Raw genomic sequence first — 20,241 nt, 5'->3', positions numbered from 1 at the left:
TCAACGTCCGCAGAGAGTGCTCTGTAATTAAAACTTTGCTGTTTTTTGCTAACTTTACTCGTTGATTATCAAAAATGCAGAATTTATTATTGAGATTTCAACTAACAAATTATCTATATCTACAGCATTCGAAAAATGAATTGTTCCTAACGGACAAAAACTATTAGCAGGGCTAGTTTTGGGCCAATCTTGGACTGTTACAACCCAAAAAGAAATCGGATTGTAATCAGTCGGTCTATCTTTGAAAAAAAAACCTTTTTCTAATAATAAAGAACAGAACATGTCAAATCAAATCTCAGGAGTGGTAGGTCCAATTGGCTGCCTAAGCAACTCCAAGCTAATGCATCTAATTTTTTTACTTATGGTCGCTTATGGTCGTTTCGACTTTTAAAAACAGTTGATTTTTAAATGAATAATGGCTTAATGAACTTTTCCTCTATTTTTTTCTTAATTTGGTCAAATTTTAGCTTAGTGTCAGCAAAGAAAGAATGCTTCTTCATTCTACTGATTTAAAATTAGAGGTCGACTGCGGTTTTAAGCCCGAATTTATTGTTTTCTGGCTTTGATACTACCAGATTTCAGATTTTTTTTTGTTTTTAGATATTTGCCAGTTTTTCACGTTTTCTAGTTTTGTCACATTATCACACTATTGACAGTTCTCACATCACATTATTAGCGTTCAAAATAAGGCACAATTGAACATATTAATTTCCTGAAAGATATAGATTACCGTTTTAACGGCCTCGACACTTCTTTCTTGAAGCATTAATTGAATTTTTTGATTTTGTCTTTAACTGTCACTTTGTCGTTTCGGTCGTATCAAATATCCTGTATGGTGACAGGTTTCATCGGCTTTTCATGGAAGAACAGATTAGCCAATATTCTGATATTAGTAGATAGCTGATGGCTTTCATGACATTGAAAACAATCGTTTTCCAAAAATAAAAAAAAAACATTTTAACTTCGCAATTTTGTTCTCTTTATTTTTCTTTTTGTTACCTAATCTCGTTAATTACAGGTCAAATATGACATTATGGGTGTCAAGAGAAGGCTTCAAAAGGGATTGGTGTCCCAAAATCGCAATGACCTTACTGGCTTTGACACCGGTTTTTCACAAAAAAAATTAATTTGATTTTCGTCATATTTGACGTTCTTTTTGTAGACGCAAGACATATTCTGCATAATTGCAGTTCTCAAGGGCTTCCATTAGATGAATAAATGACCCTATTTAAATATTTTATTTTGTAATTACTGTCTTTCATGACATTGGATGTAATTTTGTTTCAAAAAAAAAATCAAAAGTATTACATAATTTTGCTCTTTTCTCTTTGTTGTCTACTTGTTACCTAGTCTCACTAATGAATGGCCACAAACTACATTATCGGTGTTTGAAGAAGGCGCAATCGAATATACTTTGACGGCCAAAATATGGCTTGACGGATTTGACAGAGTTTGAATAAGGACAGGTCCTAATGCCCTTCTAGAGAAGCATTGGTAATCGTAAACTTTTGGGATATTTTACTTGATTTCTAATAGTTTTCATTACTTTGAAATTAATTATTTAAAAAAATATAAAAATTTTTAAACTTTACTATTTTTCTTTTTTGTTTAATTGTTACCAAACTTTTTATGGACTGGTCCCATATCTTCTCTGGTGATTTATAAGTTGTTTTGTTTAGTTTTAGGTTTATCTGACGGTATAATGACTTTGTCATTAAATTTTGTTTTTAAAAACGGACTAAAAGTTTTTGATGTAATTAATGTTTGTTGTTGTTTGATTTTGCTGTTCGTCTTGACTCGCTTTCTTATATTGGCATATCACAGCAATCTAATGCAACAATTTTTACTCTACTGAGTTATTTGCTTTGGAGGCTATCTTATCGTTCACACACAAATTTTTTTGAAAAATACTTGGTCTTTTTTTTGGGATTCCCAAAAACTAATTTTTGGGTTTTTGTATCTGTTCCTCATTTGGTAGACAATTATGCCAAAATTGTGGATGAGCGGGGTCGGAACCTTATGTGCCATCGCACATTACCAAGCCTCCTTGTTAGTTTCTATGAGCAAATAACTAAAGCTTGTGGTTGCGTTGAAAAGGATTTGTATATAATAAAACCAATATCTATATATAACGCGTAAGATTGCCCACACGCGCTAACGATGCCAGTAAAAATGGGTTAAAATATCAACTGCAGCCCTTACCACATTCTGCGATTTGGAGTCATTAAAAACATAAATTCATAAAACAATACAACCACGCTTGTCACAAAAAGGCTATCCCAAATTGTTGCCACGAAAAAAAAATTGCTATTAAATTTTCCTCCATCAGCTTTTTGCATGTTCGATTCATTTTTATTCAATTTCGTTTCGACAATAGCATCAAACTGATTGCCAACAAATTTTCGAACTTAATTGCCAATAGTCTTCAGTTACGTTTGAAAGAAGTATATGGCTTCCTCGAACAGCGGAGCATAATTTGAATAATTGTTTCGATCATTTTTAAAAATGGGGGAAATTTATGCGGGGCTACCTTTTTTTCTTCAGTCAAATTTTCACTTTTTGTTTACGCATCTTAGAGAATAAAGATCGCATTGAAATTCAAGATAGAAACAAACAAAAATATTGTAGTACATTTATTTAGGTTAAATGGAGACTTCTCAATGATACATTACAATTTGAAGCCTGAAAATTAACAAATTAATCAAAATTAACCAAAAATTTCAAAAAAAAATTATGTATCTACCCGTCTTTCTATTTTCTGCTTGTAAAAACTATTTTACAAACCATTTGATTCTGTATCAAAACAAATTTAGGGAAAATGAAGATTTCAAGCATTTTAGAGCTCTCAAAAAAGCAAAAATCAAACTTGAAACAATAAAAACAAAAAGCAGGAAAATGTATTCTTTATAATGACCGAGCAAATAGTTCGAACTATTCATCTCTAGTGTAAATAAAAACTGAATAAATAAGATAGAAAATTAGAGGGTTTATGGATTGTTAGGTGCAAAAATTTAATACAATTTTTACATTTTTTTGAAAATGAGGTAACAATTTTTCACTTCTCTGAACTTTGAAATAGCTCTTAGAAATGATCTCTTCCGGTCTTTGGTAGTTTTTGTAAAATGAAAAAACAAATCCTTCAATGAATCCTCACATGAAAATGAAAATCTCTTTTGAAGGAAAAGCAAAAACTTTCTGTTCTTTTTCAGTTCTCAAAACAATAATAAAATTTTCCTATATCTTAAAAAAAATACTCTCATTAAAAAAAGGAAAAACGCCACTAAACATCCCTCCCTTTAGTGATAACCAATGTTCCTCGAAGCTACTAATTAGGAGACTTTACGACCAGCTTTCAAAATTCCTCTACATGTTAAAAAGAACTAGAGGCATAGTGCAAAATGTCAGAAGTATAAAACAGTCAGAAAAATAGTTAATTTAGACAACCTATCTATTAATTGCGGTTTTAAATATATTCAGAACCAAAGCGGTGTTGGATAAATCTAACTTTCAACACGTCTTGGTAATTTTTTCAAAAAAAAAACGAATGGGCGGATTATGCTCACGAAACATCAGAAATTACTAAATATTTCGAAATATGTCAAAAAGTTTGTTTCCGAAATTCGATCATTTTTACGATTACCGCGACACAAATTACAAATGCCTCAAGAAGTCCACATATAGTTTTCAAAGAAAAACAATCCAGACACGAATGAACAGTGATAAACATTTTGTAAAAATCAGATGCCAACAAGAAATTTTTTTGGGTGGCGAGGTTTGTATTTGTGTGTGTATGTGTGTGTGCGCTTGCGCAGCTCTGTGGGTGTACACATGGGTGTGCGTATTTTTAATATTTGTGTGTGTGTGTTAAGTGTTTTAGAGAGAGAGAGAGAGAGGGAAAGAGAGAGAGAGAGAAAGTGTTAGTGTGAGGGAAATGGTTGCATCAAATGTTAGACACAAATAGAGGCAGAGAGAAGAAACTGACAGAAATTATGAATTAGAAAAAATGCTTAAAAATTGCCACAAATCGCGGAGTTAAATATAACCAAAAACAAAGCTATAAGTTTTTAAATCTCGCTGATAACACGTCTGCGAGATTTTGGAAAAGTAATTTTGCCTTCATGCTCATGAAACCTCATTAAATGAAAATGTAACGACCAAAAAAGTCGAAAACCTCCATAAATATCATTTCAGAGTTTACTGTCAATCTTACGATTACTGATACGATTGCCTCAAAAAGTAAACGTCTGGTTATAAGAAAAAAACAAGGAATACCTAAATGAACAGTGACGAACCTTGAGTGGTGACCAAATGACAAAAACAAAAATGACAAAAAATGTTTCTTTTAGTGTTGGCCTTTGTATTTGTGTTGGTATTTGTTTGTGTAATGTGTGCTGTGTGCATATGTTTGTATAATTTTTCTTTGTCTTTCAGATTGTACTACACTTAACTTTCTACAGTTTGTTAGAGGGCATATTTTTGCATTCGAATGCTAAGTTGCATTCGGATACTTCCAACGGTTTCTCTGGCAGAATTTAAAAGTTGTTTCTGCAAGCTTGACAGGTATGTTGGAACATTGTGCTTCGCGCGTCTTGTTCATAAAAGCAAAGCAACACAATCTACATGGAAGGTCATGAATAGTTCTCAATTGATTCAGTCAAATGAGGATCAGTAGCATCACTAGGAATAGGATAATAGATATTGTATATTAGATATAGTATTAGATAGTTATTTCTATACATCAGAGAAACGACATTCCAAGTTGTTTACCAACTAGTTCTGCCTAAATAAATTGTCGAATAACTGCAATTTTTTTGAGATCAACAATTGCACCTCCATCATAGAGCTAGGATGAAACGTCAAAAATAAATTTTAATTACATATCTTGATCCTATTCATTTTGGGCTTCAACCAGTTATATTGGTTTCGCTTTATTGCTGTCTGAATATTGCTCATTCGGAATTAATAAATTCAATTCATTGTTCCGACCCCTCTTGAGGGGGGAGGAACCATATACTCAACTGTTTTTTTTTTGTTCAGACAATTTCGACAGATCGATATAATCATCGTAGAGATTTGTGAGTGGTATCAATAAAAAGCCCTTCCAGCGTAGAATATGGAATTGAAAATATTTCTTTGAAATTCGTTTCTTACAGGGAGTTATCGAGATTTACAGATTTGAGAAAATAGAGTGAATTCCGTTGATTTTATTCACATTTTCCGGAAGTTTTAACTAAAATTTCGTGAATTTTGCTAAAACAAGTAACACTTTTGATTTTATTATTAGCGACAAAAAATCTTTTTGTCTGTTTTGATTTCAGTTTTGATTATTTGGATTTCATCTTTCCGGCTAAAATCTGGCGAAACATTTCAAACTTTAGCCTTTTTCATCAAAAATTGCGCAAAATGAGCTTCTTTAGACCACTTTGATAAAATTTGCCGGAAGTACACACCCAAAAACAACTAACACAAAATTTGTAAACTACAAAGGAAACTAGTACTACTTTCACGCTTATTGGCAGTAGTCCTGAATTAAAATTTTGCATTTTTGCTAACTTTACTCTATGATTATCAAAAACACAGCATTTATTTTTGATCTTTTAACAAACAAATTATCCAGATCAAAAACATTCGAAACAATTGAGTTTTCTTAAGGGACAAACAGTAATAGCCAGGCTCGTCTTGGTCCACTCTTTGACTTGGACTGTCAGTCCAAAAATAATTCAAATTGATAAGATATTAAAAATTTTACGATATTTTTTTATGTTAATTAACGAACAGTACAATTCAAATCAAAACTCGATGTTGATAGGTCCAATTGGCTTCCTAAGCAGTTCCAAATTAATGTATCTAGTCTGTTTAATTTTAAAATAAACATTGGCTTATTGGACCTTGCCACTGTTTTTCTTTTAATTTGGTCAATTTTGTAGCTGAATGTAAGCAAAGAAAGAATGTTTCTTCTTCCTCTTATTTCTTCTGAATTAAAACCTAACCTTTTTCGCGGTTTTGCCTGTTAAGTTATGGTTTTCTGGCGTTGATACTACTAGATTTCAGAATTTTTTTAGGCATTGGCCCATTTCTCACGTTTTTTTTCTCATTTTATCACATTATCACATTATTGAATGTTGGCATATTACATTGTTGACGTTCAAAATAAAAAAAATTGGACATATAAAAGTCATAGATTATAAGGCATAGATTATAATTTTGTCAATTTGTTACCTAGTCTCGTTAATTAAAGGTCACATATGACATTATTGTCCTCGAGGGAAGGCGCAAATATAAAAAACCTAATGTTTTCAAGGAATTCGTTATGAATTCGTTAAATTAATTTTAGTTTTCGTCTATATCTGACATTCTTTATCTAGACGTAAGACACACTCTGAATAATTACAGGTCTCAAGCGCTTCTTTTGGACTAACAAACGAACGTATTTAATTCTTTTTGTAGCTAATGGCTTTCATGAATTTAAAAATAGCTGTTGCCGAAAAATAAAAAAGTATAACTTGTTTTCGCTGTCATTTTCATGTTATTGTCTTCTTGTTTCCTGTTATCATTATTGAGAGAAAAAGAGGTTGCATACCACATTATTGGCGTTCGAGGAAGGCTCAATTGAACATTTTTTGTAGGGCAAAATCTGGCTTTACAATTTCGACAGCGTTGTCTCGCATGTTTTAATTGAATTTTTTGTTTGTTGTCTTTATTGGTTGTTCTCTTTTTAACCGGATAAAAAGTTGAAAAATAACAGGTCCAAATGCCTTCCCATAGAAGCGTATGTGATATTAAACATGTTGTATTTTTTCAATTGCTATCTAATGGTTTTCATTACTTTGAAGTTAATTGTTTATTAAAATATTAGCCAATTGTTCATTGCTGTTTTTTTTTCTTTTTTTGTCTTTTTGTTACCGAGCCTCATTATGGAATCGTCCCACATCTTTTCTAGTGAAGTACAAGTTTTTTTGTTTAGTTTCAATTTTATCTGAAGATATTTTGACTTATCAATAGGTTTTTAAAAAAAAAAAACAAAGTTTTGGATATAACTAATTTTTGTTGCTTGATTCTGTTGTTCGTCTTGACTTGCTTTCTTAATAGTGGCTGATCTCAACAATCTAATGCGGCATTCTTCACTCCACTGAGTTATTTGCGTTACAGGGGATCTTTTTGTTGATACACATTTCTTTTTTGAAAAATACTGTTCCTCATTTGGTAGACATTTATGCCAAAAATGTGGATGAGCGGGGTCGGAATTTTATGTGCGAACGCACATTGCTGAGCTTCCTTGTCTGTTTGAGTTTCATATCTTCTTTTGAAATTTATAGAAGCAAAATGTTAACAACAAAAAATGAACAAAATTGAGGTTAAAATTATTTTAAAATGAAATAAAATCACCAGTGAGGAAAAGCTATTATGAGTATTAAATTTCGTTTCACGAAAGGAGTTTCAGCATACTCAAATGAACTGGTTTTATTTTTATAAAGGACATTTTTGGTGTCCCAAGTCATTTAAGCGTGCGGAAAGGAAATTAATTAAAAGAATACTCAGATTCCAAAATAAAATAACTCAACAACAGAGACCGTCGAGGGTTTGACTTTGGTAGTAGCTAGCTTAAGCTTAGAAATACTAATTTTACTGTAGCGTGTAGGGAATTAGTGAGTGTGATATTAGTGAAAGTTGTTGTGGTGTGAGGGATGAAAGTTTTCGCAAGAGGCGTCTAAGAAAATTCCTCAACGACTTAATGCCTTCGGCTACACCAATTAACTAAGATGAAAGGTCCGATTTTCAGACAAAAACCGTCAGAAAAAAATCAGCTATATAAAAATTGCTAACCGTATAAAAAGTCCTACAAGACAAAAAGGTGCCACTAACTTTGTTTGAGGGCACTTAAACAAATGATATCAGGCTGTTCAGAGCAACTAAGCTTCTCATATTCCATTCGGATATAACGATATAAACGGGTACCTATATAAAGTAGTGAAAAGGGGAAAACACTTTCAGCTTTGCAAGGAGACACCAACACATCACATCTTCCGCTGCTCAACTATGGAGGCGACGATCAGTGGGAACTAATCACTCCCGTCATTATTACAGTAAAAACAATCGAGAAAAACACACGCCACTATGACCACATAACCATACATGTCTATTTGAAAAGACTTGCTCGCTTCTATGAAATTGTACTGTTATTTCCAAATATTTTGCTCTATGTCATGTCTTCAATGGTCTTTTGGTTACCAGTGGACTCCGGGGAAAAGATTTCTCTGGCCGTGACAGCTCTCCTGGCCGAAGTTGTGACATTCCAGCTGCTGACAGCTATTCTTCCCGCAACTTCTCGTCCGTTTCCGGACATGCTCTATTTCATTTGCGTCGTGGCGATGCACATAACAGTCGACACATTGATGTCTATTGCAGGTGAGAAATTTTACAAATTCTAAGCAGGCAGCAATAAGCAAAATGCAAACACTAGAATGTCTACAGATAGAATAAATTCCGACCGCTCCGCTATCACTCTCAGATTGATTCCATTTTTTTGATGGTAGGCTGATTTGTTTAATTAAATTAATTCGGTCGAACTCTAAATACGGAAAAGAGAAGGCTCGGTAATGTGTGTTTGCACAATTATCCGAGTTCTATTGTGCGTTCTCATCAAAGCAAAAATCAGATTGACTTCAGCAAAAAACTCAAATTAGTTCCAAGTAATTTTCGTTTGCAAACTCGATGATAAATACTCTTGGAGAGATAAATTTCTCTTGAAGCAGTAACAGTTTATGATTTGAACTGGTTATAACTTTGCGATTAATTAAGATTCCATATAGAGATGTCTAACTAACGAGTTAATTTAATCAAATTTTTATTATTATATTTTAGCCTAAAAAATATTTAGCCGTGCAGCTTTTGACGACATAAAAGAGATTTCAGAAATTCGAAAAAAGTGCTCAACAGTTCCGTCCTTTTTAGTGATCAACATCCACAGTCAATCTAAATGGAATGTTCCTCGAATTATCCACAAAGTAATCAGAAGCCACCTGTTGATGCAATTTGTGTTCCTGCCGATATACGAGCAACAGCCTCCTTCAGATAATTACCCTATAAGGAAACACTCCACTGCAAATGGTGAGCCTATTCCTCAGGATTGTGAAGACAGTGTAAACAGCAAACCAATTATTGATTCTCAAAATCATCTCCAAACCCATGTCACTCATCCGAACGAATTTAAGGTTCGAAAACATTTCCTGGAAAAAGTTGAGGTGCAGTCGATTTTCAGACGAGCGAGCGTCTGTGGTGATTATTCGGAGAATACTCCTTGGAAGCACTTTGCAAATTTCGTGGACAGAATCATGTTCTATCTGCATATTATTGTTATGACCATCGTAATGATATATTTTTTCTGGTAAAGGATATCAATAGATAAGTTTAGTATCTCAGATAATCATTTCACTTTGACAATAATCTTTTCGAGAAAACTTTTTCCAAAATCTTCTCTAGCAAAAAATTAGCAGATACATTACGCTCCGGGTATGCAAATAAATAAATTTGATTCATATATGGAGACTGGTTTGTTGAAGATTTTCATATATTGAAACTTTAAAAAAACCCAGAAAGTCAAACAATTGGTTTCATTTTTAGGTGCTAGAAAATCTTCTTTTTTTCTATTTTTGAAATTAACGCAATTAATTGCTGAAAAAAGATGTCTCTATTTATGTTTTAACGTTTTAACTCATTCTCTCACAATAGACTACCTCTGAAACAAAAAAGCGCTTTCATATTGCATACTAAACGGAGAAAAGCGGACAATGAATAGATCTAAGACAGTTGAGCTATTTTACTTACTCTCTTCAGTGAGCAGATCTTTGCAATACGGTGGTTGGTGCTACACTGAAAGAAAACAATTGCCATTTTCAAACAATAACGCGCTAGTTTACTTAAAATCGACCGCTTTACAAATTAAGAAACGAGGTTAAACAGAGAAGGCTGAACTAAAAAGTGATTCAAAATCACCAATAATATCCCACACTGCAACCAATAATTGAACCGTACGGATTAGCAGCATACTGCACTAAGTCTTTAAACATTATTTCTTAGAGCCTGGGCTTTATTGGTTTATACCGTTTCTTTTGATTTCTCTATTTCATCTTCTGACCTTGAATCATTTGAATAAAGTTGCTGAATTAAATTTACATTCCATTCAGAAGAAACAGAAAGTGAGGTAAGTCGGATGTCAAACGTGAAAAATGGTGACCTATGTAAAACAAAAAGGTAAAGCGAATTAAAAAAAATATAGGGGGAAGATTCCGGAACCGATTCAAAGAACACATCATTTAGGACCCAACCAACCAATGAAAGAATAAAATGAGCCTGCTAATTCAATTTACGAATCATTTTTGAAACAACAACAGAAGGAAGATAACATGAGAACGGCCAAAAAAATATCCGGAAATTTATCTGATAAAATTCCATCCCAAGTTGCGCAACCTAAAACATAGTCGGCAAATTGCTGGAAAATAGCCACGATAGACGCTTTTGGCCTTCCATGAATTGAAATTACTAAAAAATAAGATAGACAGACTGACCAGACTCTAATACTCAAGAATTAGGGCGTATACGTTTGGCACTACTTGGATGCACACTATTGATCTTTCACTAGTAAATGTTCATAAAATTTAAAGTTCATTAGGTGATTTCAGAAGTCAATTTTTGAGTGAGGTAAGTCACGCAATTAACCTAAAAGCAGAACAAATGACGTCATGTACACACAATTTAACTGGAAAGCAGCGGAAGTCACTGAAGTCATTGAGAAAGTCAATTCCAAGAGGTCAGGTAGTAAGAATCATCGACGGAGAAGACGAATTAAAAAACATAGCAACACAATTCTTGAAACACAATCCAAGGAGTTGAACGAAAAACGGACTTAATGTACCTGACCAGCAGATCAATCGAACAATCTCAGCCAAAAACACAATCTCAAAAGTTGAGAAACTAAAAGAATCAAACGAACTAAAACCATTGCTAAAACTCTTGAAGCTCTTAACCCGAAGGCCATTTATGACACAACTCAATAAACTCATTAACTCACTGAAAAGCCTTGAAAGAGATTAATTTGCCACTAAAGGTAGATAAACAAGAGAAATAAGACAAATGCTTAAAAAAATGAGAAGTGAAAATTTAAAGAAAATATTAAAAAATATGGCTGAAAAAATGTTCAAAACCATTTTTTGTCTCTGGAGTTCTGTCTTGTAAGCGGTCTGCAACATTTAAAAGTTTCGCTAGCCAGAAAAATCATTATACTCAAAAACAATAAAAATTTTAAATTGCAAGCTTAAAAAAAATTTCTTACATTTGCAATAAGTAAAAACTCAAAATTACTTTATTGCCACTAGAAACTATGCAATAACATACTAGCAAATTCTATAGGTTTCCTGGCCACTGATGAAGAACACTAAAATTTTGGAAATTTAAAAAACGCAATTTGAGAATCGCAAAAGTTTTTAATAGTAAAATCTTGAAACACAGTCCCCATTACCACTAGAAACTATACAGTAACCTAATATCAAAACCTAGAGGACATTTCTTGGGCGTTCAGATTAGAGAAACCTAAGACAAAAATTTTCAAAGTTTTATAAAAAAAATATTGGTAAAAATTGTGGTATTTAATTGTTAAAAACCACTCCATGAGCAATAAATTTTTTTCCAGTAAAATAATAGCAAACCTCAGATGAGGTATCCTGCCCACTGGGAAAGGGAAACCTTGAATAATGACAAATGTCAGAAAATTTGAAAAAAACTGCAAGTTTTGACAAAAAGGGTAAAATTCGTGAAGTTAAAAAGTTGAAAACCATTCCATTACTAATAGAAACTATGCAATAACCTATTATTAAAACTCAGCGAAGGTTTTTGACACGAAAGGCTGAAACAATTCAAGAAATAAGTAAAAAATTAAAAAAACTTGTAAAAATTAGTACAAATTACCGTAATTATGTTTGAAGTAGCAAAAAAGCTCTTAAAATGGCTACAAAAAGTAATTACGTCTTGCAAAAGACCTTTAGCAACCTCTACAAATCTCAATTTCAGACTGGTCCAACAAAAAATCCGCTAAAACGGCCAAATAAAAAAAGCGGCCAAATAAGAAAAAAAATTCTTGGGTTGTAAAAAAAACCACGATGTTCCAATAATAGCTGCTATCACCTCTTGTCTATTAAACACTATTGCCAAAAAACTCGCAATGAAAACAATCTTAACTCACTAAATGGCCACCCTTTGATGTAAAAAAATCCAAAGAAATGCTGCATACAGAGAAAACGGAGGAAAGGGGAAGCATTGAAAGTTTTAAAAAATTGTTAAACATGTTACTCCAAAGTTAATAACGCTACCTCTATATTGTTATTCGGTGAATCTTTTATATAAAGTCTTTGGCTCAAGCAGTACAAAACGCAACTCCAATCAGATAAACGCTTTACGTCAATCAAAAAAGCAAACAACGAAAAGTCAGAATGAAAATACAAATTGTACATTTTTCAGCAAAAATTGCAATGCATAAAACCTTGAACTGTCAAGTATTAGTAGCAAAACCACTATATCAGTGCTAGGTTAAATATTACGCAAGAAAATTATTAATGCTTAATTCAGAAGAAAAAAAAGTTTAAAAAGACAAAAATACACAAAAATTTGATTTAAATTACCCCATTTTTTTAAACAAACACAACTCAATTAACATATATTGAATCGAGAGACCACCTAAACTACTAAAATAACTACGTTCAAACAGAAAACTCCCATGATGCTATAAAAATGGAATAAATAAGATTACAAAAACTACTAAAAAGCATGCAAGAGGGCAAATGGCAAAAAAGCGAAAACTTGCGCCTGAAAGTCTAACTCTTTTTAGTGAACCAAAAAAGCCTCCACAATCACCAACACTAGTTTATTTTTTTGAGACAAAAACTGTTATACGATAAAAAAATTAGAATTAAAAAAACTGCGTTGAAAAAGCCGCACTTGATCAAAAAATTTCTCGCTTCGCGCAAAATTTTTCCGCTTCTACTTTTCTTGCTCTCTTTCAGAATAATGCTTGAACAAAAACCACTCTAAATTCTCTCTCTTTCTCTTGCGATCTGCTTGACTTTTGTTCAATAAATTAAACAAAACTTCGAGTCGTAAAGAAGGAGAGCGCCTAAACATTAGCCGTTGAGAGGCTGATAGCGGCTATTAAAAACAAATTAAATTCGTATACTTGCCAAAAACTTGCTTAGAAACCACAATAAACAATTTTTTTACCCTAGCTCTCATCAGAGCATATTTTTCACGCCGCAAAAATCACAAAGCAACTCCACTTTTTGCTGCACTTCCTGGTAAAAAAAATCTACAGCAAAGACAGCGCCGCAATAAAATTTAAATTCATAATTTTAATCAGCAAATCAGAACACAAATATGCCACCAATATGATCAAATTGAACCAAGAAATGCGCTAAAAAACAAAAAAAACGACTGTTTTCAGCTTTTATAAAAATTAAAAAGAAACAGGTCGTCATTAAAAAGCAATCTACGAAGACAAGAGAAAACAAGAAAAAAACAAAACTGAACAACTGAACTGGAAATAGCTCAATTTCTGATGCCAGAGAAACATAACTGAAAAGATTCAATACAAGCTGCCCACAAAATAACCGGAAATTTCGACTCATTCTAGTACACAAGATATCAGTAATTTTCAGAAGAAAGGATGATGAAAAAAGGTAGAAAATGAGGAACTGAGATTCCTAATACATCGTTTTTGCTTACGTTTCTTATATCAACAAGATAATCACATTTTTTTTAAAACCTTTTTCATTTTTATAATGAGAAAGAAGCGTCTTTCAAATGAGCGGACAAAATCGGGCCCCGCCGGTCGAGTTTTGGGATACTTGGCCAAACTTTCCCGATATTCGATTCACAGGGAGACTTTTCCTGCCGCCATTTTTTTTCTATTCCTTTATACAACAAAATAGATTTCCTCAGTTCTTTCGGGGTTCATTAAAAGTATTTTACATCACTAATTGTACGAGTTCCGTCCACTTTTTATCCTTGATTGTTGTTTGATTGCTTGCGGAACTTTGATTGTTGAGAACAGGCACACTTTAAGCTCCCAAACAATAACTTAACGCAATGGAATGCAATAAGTTTCTTGCCAAGGTAGCTTGCGACATAAGCAAACACCTGACAGTTAAAAATGCGCCTATTCTTATTAGGGTTCAACACTCAATTTTTATGCACCAAAAAAACAAGGAGATTGAGAAAAAACAAGCGATTTGGAAAATAAATCTTCCACTGATGAAAACTTTGTAAAATTTTAGTAAAATTATTGCCACCAGAAACTATTGATTATCTAACTTTTCTAAACAATTATTCATTCGAAGATGGTGCATTTCCTGTGCAATAAGCAAGAACAAAATTTTTCCACTTCACAAATCTGGATTTAAATTGGATGAAAAAACTACGGGCCCGTATTACTACTTATAGAATGGTTTGACCGCGTTTGTGCTTCCCTTGAAAAATTTACTCCTTTCTATAACAGACTGATTGGTTTCCAAAACAAACACAGTACTGTTGATGCACTTGTTGAGTTCACTGAGAATTTGAGATATCAAACCAAAGTACTGGGTACACCTTTTTCTTAGCTTTTGACACAATTGATCATTGATTGATCCTTCGAAAGTCAGAGTGCTCTGGAATTAGGGGGGGATGCTTTGAAGTCGTTCGAATCTTTTAATGAAAAGAAAATACAACGTATTTGTTCAAATAGTATATTCTCAAATTGGGAGCAAGTAAAGCGTGGTGTTCCTCAGGGATCAACTTCGTTCCCTTTTTTAAATATCTATATAGCATATTAACCTTCAGCCTGCAAAAATCTTGATGTTAATCTCTTTGCTGACAATAACAACTTGACAGCTGCCGTAAAGCAAACAACTGATGTCGAACAAGATCTGTTCAACGTTGACGAGTGGCTCAGCTCTACTACATTGGTTGTTAATTTAAGTAAAACAGTGCAGATGCATATCAAAACAACTAACTCGTTGAGCGACAATACATCTTCTGCTTTAAACTGCATGAGAAACAAAAAAGAGTCAATTTGTAAATGCCTCGGTGTTTCCGTCGAGTTAAAGTTATCTTTTGCCAGCCACATCAAAGAAATATGCAATAGATTGAGCAAGCATTGCGGTATAGTTGCCAAATAAAGACATTTTGTGCAAAGGAGACAATTAATACTATATTATAACTCAAAGGTCAATACTATTATTCAATATGGAATTTTAGAGTAGGGTTGCTGCAGCAATTCTTAACTCTTCCCAAATATCTTTTGCAAAAGAAACTGTTAAAATTCTTTCATATTACAAAAAGACTTGACTCTTGCAAAGACATTCGTCATAAAAACTCTATTTTATCAGGTTACGATATACATATCTACGAGTTATATTTCGTCCTAAAGTCACCAAGTTTTGCTGTATTAAACAATAAAAAAAATAGAAGCCAATTTAAATCATACGCGGCAGATTGCCGAAAAATAGCCGCCGTTGATTCCCATAACCACGATTGGATTGAAAGAAAAAAAAAACTAGTAAAAAATGATTTTTGTACAAACAATATTAAAGTTCGAACTATTTTGCTGTCATTCTGGAGCTGAACATAAAAACCAACAGGCATTAGAGATGGTAAATAAAAAAAGTTCGAGTAACGGGCATCTAAAATCGGGCTTCATGGGTTTATACTGTCTCTATTTCTGATTTAGTCTTTGATACTGACTCTGTTCATTTTGAATTGCTTTGCTGAGCAACTGCTGTTTAAAAACACTTTTAGCAGAATCAGAGAAGAGTGAAACTAGCCTAGAGAAGTCAAAACAACTTCACGTCAAAATGTGTAACAAGCTGCGAACTAAAGGAAAGCAAAAAAATTGTGTATTCGACGAAGTACAAACAAATTAGGAGCGCTATAATAGACAGGTGCGAAGCTGGGGCGGCTATTAATAATACCTAGAGATTTTAAAAATTTGACTGCAAAAAAATTTTTGTCATAATTCAAAAGATTCCTACCTGGTGTGTAACCACAAATTAGCCAGGTTTATTTTTGAAGTCTAGTTTATGTTTCTTTGGAAAGCTGATTATTACGGTCTGGGATACATATTCACTATCGCATTACCCAATAAGATTACAAAACTGAGATATAGCGATGAAAAAAACAGTTCTGATAAAATTTTTCTGACTCAAGGGCAGTCTGGTTCAAGACTCAAGAAGGTGTGAATATACTCGTTGAGTGTCACCTCCATCGCAAGGTTTATTACTCATAATCCATATTATGCTTATTTAGAAGAATTAATTCTTTCTTTTAAGATCAATAAAAAAGTTGTCAAAAATCAGTCTTTAGATTAATTTGAAAGAATTGTTACCAGGATTTCCTCGTGCTGTTTGAATCATTGTCCTTAAGCGTATAGTCTGCGTTAATTGAAAAACAGAAAATGAACTGACTTTAATGAAAAAAAATTTTGTTTGTTCGTTTTTAATTTTTGATAGCACAGATCAACAAAGAAACTGCGAATCAACAAAGAAACTGCGATGAAATGTTTGCAGAGTTCAACAAAATTTTTCTGACAATACTCGAGAAAAATGCACCAACAGAGAAGAAATTAGTTTCTAATATAAAAAAAACTACTTCGGAAAAGCCTTGGGTGACAAAAGAAATTAAACATTTAGTTGCTGAGAAACATCGTTACTTCAATGAGTACAGTGCTGAATCTTTTGCGTCATTTAAAAAATATCGCAACCTTGTAAACCGAAAGTTAAAAGAAGCACAAAATCAATTTTCAGAGGACTTTTTAAGAAAATTGAACTCACAAAAGAGAAATGGAAATTCATTAAGAAAAAAATTGGAAAGAAAAATCACAGTCCAAACATCACTGAAATTGATGAGAATGGTAAAAAACGAAAGACAAAAAATCAATATGTAACGCTTTTAACAGAGTTTTCAGCGAAATGGGCATCTACAGAGGGCAGATTGTTCCATTGAACGTCGAAAAAATAGAGCGAACTTTTCAAGAGTTTAATTTTAGACCTTTTACTTTGAGGGAAATCTATAAAGTTATTGACAATCTAGACAACCACAAAGCGCCAGGGCCGGGATACATCAATGCTTGGGCATAAAAATCCGGAAAATATGCTATTGGGACACATCTTCAGATTATATTTAACGATTATATTCAAGAGAAAGTTTTTCCAACAATTCTTAAGGATGCACACATCACACCCAATTTTCAAAAAAGGAGATGTTTCTGTAAGGTGAAAAGGATGCTGTTCAATTTGCGGATGACACTAGTATTATATGCAAATTTGAACGTAATGAAAATATTCCCCAAAAAATTGAAAAAATATTAGAACAAACAGACAAATACCCGACAGAGAATCAACTCACATTAAATGCCCATAAAACAGAGATGTTATTCTTTACAGATCATACTAATTCGGATCCAGAAATTTCTTTTAAAGGCAAAGTTATCAAACCAGCTCAAGCATGTCGTTATCTGGGAGTACAAATTGATTCAAACTTAACTTTTGAAAATCACCTGAATTCAGTTTTAAGCAAAATGGCTAATGCAATTCGTTCTTTGTATCTTGTAAGAAATCAAATACCTTTGAAAGTAAGAATTGATGTTTTCAAGTCAGTTGTACTCTCTCATCTTTCTTTCAGTGGAGTATTCCTCCAAACTCTTACAGTGAAAAACATAAACCGCATAAACAGGCAAATTAACTGGGGAATAAAAGTTTATTTTCGTCAAAAATTTGACCACTCCATTGATCTTCTCATTAAGGATCGTATCCTGCCAGCCGAATTGTTTATCTCAAAAGTTAGCCTAATGAAGCTACAAACAGATATAAAACAATGGGAAACATCCGAAAATTTTAAAATGTTTACTAGTCGCCATAACGCCAGACAGAACAAGAGAACAAATCAAATTATTATAAAAAAGAAAACGAAGTGGAGTAACAAATCTTTAATCTTGAAAAGTGTTCAAAAGTGGAACAAATTGCCCTCTTCAATAAGAACTTTTAACAGTAAAACTTGCTTTAAAAATGTTTTAACCGAGTTTTTGCTCGATCAACACAGGAAAGTACCCGTTAATAGACAAATAGGAGCCTTCAAATCCTATTTTTACCTATAAAAACGAACAGCCACAATTTGAAGATTACTATATTAATAACAATGCTGATTAATTTATTTAACATTTTAGAGCATGTAGATATCTAACCTTAGGGTTACAGTCTGAGTAATTTACATGTTTCAAAAAAAAGATCAAACAGGTAAAAATTGCAAATTTTCCCCAATGTTGTGTACGATATATTGCCACTTCCTTCTGAAGATATTAAACGGTCACCTGGATTGCAAACACCTCCAATATATGCTAACATCAATGCTCTTATCCGTTCAGTTTAAGATTATATTACGATTTCGAATACCATATTCTCTAAAATCTAATTTTCAGTCCGCTGTTAATTTTATTTTGTACCACAAGATTGATGCATTCTATCCTGTGTGTAGTGCAAAACCAAATCACGTTTTTAGTTAAGTTTTGTGTTACTTTCCGGCATATTCTTTATAGAAGCGGACCAAAAGCATAATTCGTTCGTCTGTGACAGTCTGATTTTAGAATTCGAGGTTATTGGATTTGGTTTGCACAGATACATGGTCTTTTTAAAAGTTAAATTGAGAATTGGTAGCTCAGTCAATTTATTCAACACACGACCTTCATCAGCTTGACCAAGAGATATATCTAGAAATCTAAAAACAAAAGATTCAGTACAAACATATCCCACGTAAGTCTTTTTTCACATCTTTTGAGCTTTTATGACTTTGATCTTTACAATAATTGGGATTTGTTTCCAATGTTTGTAGGTAACTTTGAATACTAATTGCTTTCAGGTCCTTCAAGAAGAACATGGAACTTTCTGTGCAACGTAGTGAGAGGTGAGCCCTCTTGTTTGAATTATTGTCTCTGACTATAGCGGGAGGAAAAAACCATTTACCTTTTAATTTGCAGACGGTTATTAACGAAATTCCTTTGAAGTAACAAAAAGCCTCACAGAATTTTTTAACTAGTGGCACTTTGATACTAAATAATGGCTAATAAACATAAAAAATAACAAATAAAAGTAGATTTTCAGACAGACAGGCCAAACATTACTTTATTTAAGTTTTAATGAGTTGGCCAGACATTTTATTTCCAGCAGGCATATTTCCTAGCTTAAATAATTTCACACATTAACGTCTCGCAAAAGAATGCCAGAGAAAATACACAGCTGTTGATTTAAAAATATTAAAGAATTCTTGGAATTATTTTTTTGAATACCTTTCAAAGCTTTTACGCATTTTATGGCAAACTTCTTTCATTTAAAACCTATTTTATTTCTTGATTCCCGTCAAAGAGGTTTAAAAGAATTGCCAAAACTATTAGAGACATTTGAAAATTTTGTAATCCATGAAGTGTGAAAAAATTGCGGGTGAGATGAATTCAGCCAACCAGTCTGTCCCAGTTTGCAACGGCACATCTGCGTGTATAACTTAAAAGGGTTCATTGAAATAACATCTTAGAATCACAGATGTACTTCAGGCTAGCAATTTCTTTCACCCTATCCTGGTCCTTAACTAAAACTGGAGGCCAGATAAACATCACTGCAACATTTCACAGAATTTCTTCAAAAGCAATCTAATAATAAAACATTACCACCAATTATGAAAAGATTCGAATATAATTAATGGTTTAGTCTTATCCGAGTCGAAAAAACTTCTTTGCAAATTCGATATAAACTTGGGGTCAAATACAGTACTTTTCTTGGACTAGGCTATGGCTGTTGACCAATTCGGTTCCTTATCAATTCAATTATTGTTCATTATTGTTATAAGTTTGAACACATCGTTCTCAACATCAATATCAGGGACTACCAACGAAACATCAAATGGCAGTTGGGAAGAGCAGAGTTTGCTGAATTATTTACGAAGAGCACTTCCAAAATACACTCCACCTTTTGATATGCGAAACAGAAAGGTCAGATCAAACAAACTGATATAATAAATTAAACATGGTTTTTTCTTCACTTCTCTAACTGGCATGAACTGTTTTTTCACAATTCAAATTAATATACCTATTGCGATAAAAACGAAGCAAGAAACAATTAAACTGAAAACGAGGTTAAATCAATCACCGGTCAAAGGCATAATTGATAATTGTGGATC

General features: G+C 32.9%; 3 protein-coding genes across 3 annotated transcripts in view; 2 read left to right on the top strand and 1 right to left on the bottom strand.

Moving 5' to 3' along the window:
- Nucleotides 1-20,241, bottom strand: part of LOC142342704 (ubiquinone biosynthesis O-methyltransferase-like) — a 175,751-nt gene that overhangs the window by 65,037 nt on the left and 90,473 nt on the right. The window lies entirely within an intron of this gene.
- Nucleotides 7,786-9,458, top strand: LOC142342705 (acetylcholine receptor subunit beta-like). Its single transcript, XM_075394217.1, has 2 exons — nt 7,786-8,406; nt 8,953-9,458. Exons 1-2 carry the CDS (start codon nt 8,205-8,207, stop codon nt 9,387-9,389), a joined length of 639 nt encoding a protein of 212 aa, XP_075250332.1. The 5' UTR covers nt 7,786-8,204; the 3' UTR covers nt 9,390-9,458.
- Nucleotides 19,435-20,241, top strand: part of LOC142342703 (neuronal acetylcholine receptor subunit beta-3-like) — a 47,502-nt gene continuing 46,695 nt past the window's right edge. The window contains exon 1 of the mRNA XM_075394213.1: nt 19,435-20,053. The gene's annotated coding sequence lies outside the window, so the exon portion shown is untranslated. The remainder of the gene's footprint in view (nt 20,054-20,241) is intronic.

The sequence above is a fragment of the Convolutriloba macropyga genome, chromosome 7 (assembly GCF_964194025.1).
Source record: "Convolutriloba macropyga chromosome 7, txConMacr16.3, whole genome shotgun sequence".
Taxonomy (NCBI): Eukaryota; Metazoa; Xenacoelomorpha; order Acoela; family Convolutidae; genus Convolutriloba; species Convolutriloba macropyga.
The sequence above is the reverse complement of the archived record's forward strand: the minus strand, read 5'-3'. Positions and strand labels throughout refer to the sequence as shown.

Coding starts and splice junctions, on each gene's coding strand:
- LOC142342705 (XM_075394217.1), top strand. CDS start 8,205: ATGTCTTCAATGGTCTTTTGGTTACCAGTGGACTCCGGGGAAAAGATT. Junction 8,407..8,952: donor CACATTGATGTCTATTGCAG/GTGAGAAATTTT, acceptor CGTCCTTTTTAG/TGATCAACATCCACAGTCAA.